We start from the raw sequence: 6,893 nt of genomic DNA, 5'->3' as shown, positions 1-6,893 counted from the left end.
AAAAAAAAAAAAAAAGAAAGAAAAAGAAAAAGAAAAAAATGTGAAATGGCATCAAAAATTTAATAGCATTTACAGTTTAATTTTTCCTTATACTTCTCTACACTCTAAAAAACCAATTGAAGGCAACATTTGTTTATGCATTCTATAATCTAAAAGCTCCACTCTACTTACCCACGGTCATAGTTGGACTAAACAGTCCCAGCGCTGACAGGCTAGAATAGTTAACCAGGTCTTCATACAATTCTCCATTTAAATATTCTTCTGCTTCTTGTACTGATGCTATATTCACTGGACATGAGATCCTGTTGCTGGATGAACACATAGTTAGATTTACAATTAATTTTTAGAACCTTTTTAGTTGTTTAAAAACATTTGAATTTACCAATTTATTATACAAGATTGATTAATAAAACAAATATTCCTTTAAAAAGGCCAGCTTCATGGGGCTGGGGAGACAGCTCGGTGGACTAAGCATCTGCCTGACAAGCACACGGACCCAGGTTTCATCCCTGGTACCCCACATGCTGTGCCTACCCCAGAAGCCTCGGTGTGCCATGCCAGCCACAGAAACAGGGTGTGGTGGCACACCCCTATAATCCCAGGGCTGGGGAGGCTGTGACAGGAAGAGCACTACAAATCCAAGCTGCATAGTGAAATCCTATACCAAATAAATAAATAAATGATTTTTAAAAAAATTTTTAAAAATCAGTTTCATTAAGCAAAATCACTATTTCTCCAAAAGTGATCGAATGTACACACACCCTTCTTATAAATACTTACTGTGATCAATTCTAGCGAACTCCCTCACCTATTCAAAATAATCAATCAAGTAGGAGAATCAGAACCTCTACACAGTCCCAAATTTAGAACCCTTACCGTGAAGCTAGGTACTTACAGCTGGATGAACTTCAGGAGCCCTTCCGGCCCCAACATACCAGCGTAAGACACAGGGTTCTCACCCTTCTTGTACATCTTTACAGCAGGAAATGCTGTAACATTTTGCTTAGAACACACATCAGACCAATCTGCACAGTTTATTCTAGCAAGAAGCACAGCAGATGTGCCTAAATTGAAGGAAAACGCACATTTTAAAACAAGTATTAATGTAGTCATCTGCTTAGAATGTTCAGTATCTTACTATCCTGTTCATATTTTAACCTCTCAGTATGAAAGATTTCTGCTGAAATACCATTCCTTGGATTTTCGTAACACCCCCCTCCGCTTAGCTTTTCTCCTGTTTCTCTAGCTTCGCTTTTTGGTCCTCTCTTGGGGGACTTCTGTTAGTGGGGCTGGGAGTTCCTCAAGGCTCTGCTTAAACTGTCTCCTTGCTCTGCTCTCAGCTCCTAGACAGTGTCAACAACCATTAATCATCTACGGAATCCTGCATCAGTATCTATGGGCCTGGCTCCTCCAGGCAGTTTCAGGTCTATGTATCCTTAACAGCCTTCTCTGCTTCCTGACGGAATCATCCTCAAATCCCATGAAGTCTAAAACAAACCTGGTTTCTTTGCGGGGTCTCCTGGAGAAGGCTGCTGCTCCTACGCAGTGCAGAACACAATGCTACCTTCGGCATGCCTCCCATTCCTAAGGCCCCCGTGGCTGACCTATTAGTATGTCTTTAATTCTGCCACTTAAAGTTTAAATGCCTCTCACTACTGCCCGTCTCTACTGTGTCAGGACTCCTGCTAAGTAAATGCAATAGGCTTCTAGCTCACTTCCCTCAACTCAGCGTCTCTACAGTATACTAGGGTTACCTTCTCAAAACCCACACGTGTTCTGGCATCAGGGCACTCCCCACCCTGTCTTGGGACCGCTTCCCCACACCCAAGCTTTGAGGAGTGAGTCAGGCCGGTCTCTCGAGGTGTGTCTACATCAGGGCCTCCTGATGCATGCTGGGACAGGACCACCCTCCTCTCCTGTCCCCTGTGGGGTCACGCACTCATCCACGGGGCAATCTGATTAATGTCCATCTCTACCCAGAGAGGTCCTCAAGGGGGGGGGGGCTGTGTCTCTGCCCTTCCTCATTTTTTCTCAACATCTACAGCGATCCTCGCACATGAAGCACCTTTGATGAGCCAATGATAAATGACGTAGCTGACACTCACCTAGGGCCTCAGAAACCCACTCCCTGCTATATACTGCAATCTTTCTCAGTTTAAAACAATGCATAGTGGAACCCAATGCATAATTCCTAATGTTTCTGTCACAAGACACATGCAAATTTCTCTGAAATATGTAATTCAGAGTGAAATCAGATAAACACCCAAATAAGTAAATAATGAAAAGTGACAAAGCTGCTCATAGTGAACTTACTATTTTAAAATGCTTATTTTCTTTTCTGTAAAATGGTTTCAGTATTTACTCCTATTTTAATCTCAGTAGTCTAGCTACCAAAAGGGAGAAAGAAATTCCAATAAGAGACCAACCGTAGTATCATGTTCGATCAAATAAGAAACATCCATCTTCTATGTATATAAACTGGTATGTCCTCTATCAGCTCTGGATACAGTCTAAGTATAACTTAACCATATGGTGCCAATTTAAAATGTAATAGTTTACTACTACCAGAAGTTTTCAGTGATGAAAACTCATCTTTATATTTCAAGTACTCTTGATTATACTTCACGGGGGCAAAAATTCATCACTTCAGATTTAATGCTAGCACCGCTAGCACAACATCTCGTCAACACGAGACTCCCGGTGCTTTGCACAACATCCACTGTGCAGTGTTTACTCGGGGAAAATGCAGGGACTGTAGACTGGTATTTCTTCATAAGAAAATTTAAATTTTAAAAACTAGCGCCTGCTTAGGCAGAGCGCAGTGGCCAGGGTTCAATCTGCAGCGTGCTGAGCTGGTGATTGAGACAGGGTGTGGTGGCGCAGGCCTGTAATCCCAGCTCTTGGGAAACTGAAAACAGGAGAATCACTATAAGTCAGATCAATGGAGTGAGACACTGTAAATCTTGTAGACCCTGTCCTAAATACAGAAAAAAATAAATAAATTAAAATAAATTTTAAAAATATATATCAATACCTGAATATTGTATAAGCATCTAAACAAAGAGTAGTCTTTATTCTTTCCAAAAATCCTACATCACTACTTTACAAAGTTCTCTTATCCTGTAATCAAGCCATCAATAAATACGTGGCCATGAAGGGTCACATGATCACCACGTTCGGGGTGCCAGGCCAGCGCACACCCAGCTATTTCCCTCCCACAAGTATCTACAATACATCCACCTCTGTTAAAAATGTTGATGGCATTTCATCTCTACAAAATGGAAAGCTCTGATGTTACACTTAAACCTGGAAAAAGAACACTGCTGCTTGTTAATAAAAGCTATAAGGCTGCTGAAGTAATTCTAATTTTTATTTTCTATAAAATGTACTATATTTTAATCTGGTGTATTATTGTGAACATCTATCATAGTAGACCCATATCTTGTCAGTGTATTAATTTCAAACAAAATTCCTAATTTTAATTAAAAAAATAGAGTCTCTTTGCTACAGATACTATGTTAAGTATAAAAATTTGACATTTGCTGCCACCTTGTGACTGAGGAAAAAAAAAAACTTCTTCATTGTTTTAAACTGAGATGAAAAATGGTTTTTTCCCAAGTAGTCAGCATGAAAGGTTATAGGCTAATGTCCACAACACTACAATGTTTTCTAATTTACAAAATTTTAGCATAGGGTGAGCACCCTTAACCTGAAAACACAATATCCAAAGTGCTTCAAAATCTGAAATTTCAAATTAAATATCATAAATGAAAAATTCTATACCTAAGCCTACGTGAGAGATAACAGTCAAAACATAAGTGCATAAGAAATACCACATAGGGCCGGCCAATTAGCTCAGCCGACTAAAGGGCCTGCTTAGGCCATGCCCGCCCCGCCCCCTGGCTGCTGAGACAGGGATTGAGACTGGGCGTGGTGGCATGTGCCTATAATCTCAGTGCTTTGGAGGCTGAAAACAGGAGGATCACTGAGTCCAATCTACATAGTGTGACACTGTAGACCCTGTACTAAATAAATAAAAAGAAATACTACATAAATGCACCTTCATAAATATCTTATGTGGATAGCAGATAGATGAAATATAGATGAATCCTGTATTTACATGTGGACCTATCCCAAGATACCTCATTATATATATATGCAAATATCTAAATTCTGAGAAAATCCAAAATGCTCCTGGGGCGATGCATTTCAGATGAGGGGCACTTAACCTGTATAGGTTTCAGTGTAGACACAAAATACGATAGCTATTTCTGTCATGTATTTTAACAGTAAGCCCCATTCCAAAATTCAAAAGTAGTCTATTTCTCTGACTTCTAATTACTAATAGGATTGTTATTCACAAACACCATACTGAATAAAAAAGGAAAGCAAGTCCTGGGTTGTTTTTATTATACAAACACAACTCAAAACTAAATACTGGATCACGTTCCCAGAATAGCCAAGAATAATAAGCCTATTTAACTATCACAGGATCTAGTTAAAAGATGAAGAGGGCAGGAGAAAGGTCATCATACAGACACGAAATGTGGTACATTCTGTTTTATTCAAAGGACTTTGAAACTATGCACATCTAATCTATCGCTAGCGCTTTTACCAACAGGCCTCCCATTTGTATGTCTTCACTGGAACAATGTCATACACATTTTGATTTAAAGTCCAATCTGAATTTTGCCTTACCTATCACCAGATTAGGCTTTGCAGAATAAATAAAAATATTTGCCATTAAGGAATAACCTAGTCCATGAGGAGCTTAACTATATACAGCTTCAAGAACACTGGAATCTTTCATCTTCCATTAGTCTGCGAGACTACATCACACCTACGAAAAAAATTCTTTTTTATTATTTCCAGTATTTAATAGAGACTGGCATGGAGTAGGCTTAATACATGGGCCTTCTATTTCCACCAATCACGGTCTTATGAGGTAATCAAAGTGGATACAGCTGAGTGTGTCTGATATTCTGAATTTATTTACTGACTTAACCTTTTGGAGACACAAACCTAATAACTTGAAATTTTATGTGGGTCTCTGCATCTTTAGTACAACACAGTTTAACAAAAAGCTACAGCTCAGAATCAGGAAAATGAGCATGCGCACGACAGCATAATACCTTTCAATTTAACTGCCACATCAATATAGGACTGCAGAAAGGCCATGGATACCGCTTGCCCTGTATTAAAATTTTTAAAAATGTCAATAGATGCTGCAACACACACATTTCAAAAGCTTTCATACTTATACTCAACAAACATAGATTTATGGATTTTTGCAAAAGTGCTATTTCCAAATAGTATAGATTACTCAATACTGTCCCGCCCCTTAAAAGGTTTCTCAATGCAACTATCCTTCTGCATTCGCATCGCAGGTAACATGCTCCCTTCGGCAGGATGTACACTAAAAGTACACAAGCAACACAGCTGAATGGCTATCATATGAAGACAAACGCAACACATCACCTGTAAATCTATACTAATCGCTAACATTAAAAACCATTACTTTGAACCACACTACTTTTAAAAATTATTTAGTTGAATACCTGACTAAACCATTAACCTTTCATTTGTCAATTACACATACAGAGCACATCCACGGGATGAAACGATCAGTTTCACCCCTTTAGGACCAGACAGAACTAAATGGACCAAACCATACTGCAGTGTGCAGTAGGACACATAAGAGCTGACAATGTGCCACAGAATGGAAAAAATTAAGTCAACTTTAAATATCTGACTATGTGACACGGTCTCTGCTAAGGACTCAAACTCACAGCCTGCATAGCAGAGGACTCAAACTCACAGCCCGCATAGAAGAGGACTCAAACTCACAGCCCGCATAGAAGAGTACGACGCTGTCGGAAGCCACCACCGTCGCGTTAAACGTCTCTTCTGTGAGTTCCACGGTCAGTTCCAAAGGTAACTCCCTCTTCCTATCTCTGTAAACAGTCTCTGCTACTTCATCATCTTGAATATCTAAAATGTTTAAAAAGAAATAACTGTGAATGCAGATTTCTACTTAAAAGTATTTAAGCTATTCTCGTAAGCAAGCGTGTGAAAATTCCATATTTTATAAAAATTCCTGAACTCACACTGGCTAACTAGTTGAAATGAATGATGATATTTAGGAAACTCTCCTAGTTGCATGGCTTCCTATCTTAAAGGACCCAGAGATGCCTTCTGACCCAGAAATGTCAAGCATAGTTAATGCCAGAGGTAATTACTTACCTTTGCTCTACAAATAATATAAATATTTCACTACCCTGTTTTATTTCTAATCACCGTAGTAATGATTAATCCCCAAAGACTGTACTGTCCATATTTTGATAGTTGTAGCTTCTGCTGTCTGCCAAATACTGGTGAACACACGTGCCGATAACATAGCTCTAGACGCTGACCACCAGGAACAGCCAGCCAATGAACCGATTGATGAATACACATGCAACTATAAACTCTTACCAATTTATGAAAGAAGGTAAAAGATAAGTGAGACTGCAAAAGGGAAACTTGGATTAGGAAAATTCACAATCTGCCAGGTAGAAAACGAAGAATGTTTTAGATGAAGACAATGACGAGGAGGACAAGTAGGCTGAGAAATTTGGATTTTATCCTAACTGTATGAAATGATGGGCAGATTCTGAATATGTCAAACTCTCTCACTCATTTAGATAGACTAATCAATAGATGGATAGATTGCTTGATCATAGATCCATCTGTAAATATGGTAAAAAAAAAAAAAAAAAAAAAACGAGAGCGCAGGCCCGGAGAGTGAGAGAGACGGCCCAGGGCCGCTGGATCCTGAATAGACCCAGAGCGCAGGCCCTGTGAGTGAATGAGATGACCCGGGGCCCGCAGATCCTCACTGGACCCAGAGTGCA

General features: G+C 39.4%; 1 protein-coding gene across 3 annotated transcripts in view; it reads right to left on the bottom strand.

Annotated features, from left to right (window-relative positions):
- The window catches only part of Txndc16 (thioredoxin domain containing 16), a 126,378-nt gene that overhangs the window by 51,407 nt on the left and 68,078 nt on the right, over positions 1-6,893 (bottom strand). For all 3 annotated transcript variants that reach the window (XM_023723756.1, XM_023723755.1, XM_004638789.3), the window contains 4 exons: positions 5,848-5,991; positions 5,133-5,192; positions 896-1,064; positions 172-308 (listed from right to left, as the gene is read on the bottom strand). In XM_023723756.1, coding sequence (XP_023579524.1) covers positions 172-308; positions 896-1,064; positions 5,133-5,192; positions 5,848-5,991 — 510 coding nt within the window. The remainder of the gene's footprint in view (positions 1-171; positions 309-895; positions 1,065-5,132; positions 5,193-5,847; positions 5,992-6,893) is intronic.

This window comes from Octodon degus, unplaced genomic scaffold (assembly GCF_000260255.1).
Source record: "Octodon degus isolate 3935 unplaced genomic scaffold, OctDeg1.0 scaffold00102, whole genome shotgun sequence".
Taxonomy (NCBI): Eukaryota; Metazoa; Chordata; class Mammalia; order Rodentia; family Octodontidae; genus Octodon; species Octodon degus.
The sequence above is the reverse complement of the archived record's forward strand: the minus strand, read 5'-3'. Positions and strand labels throughout refer to the sequence as shown.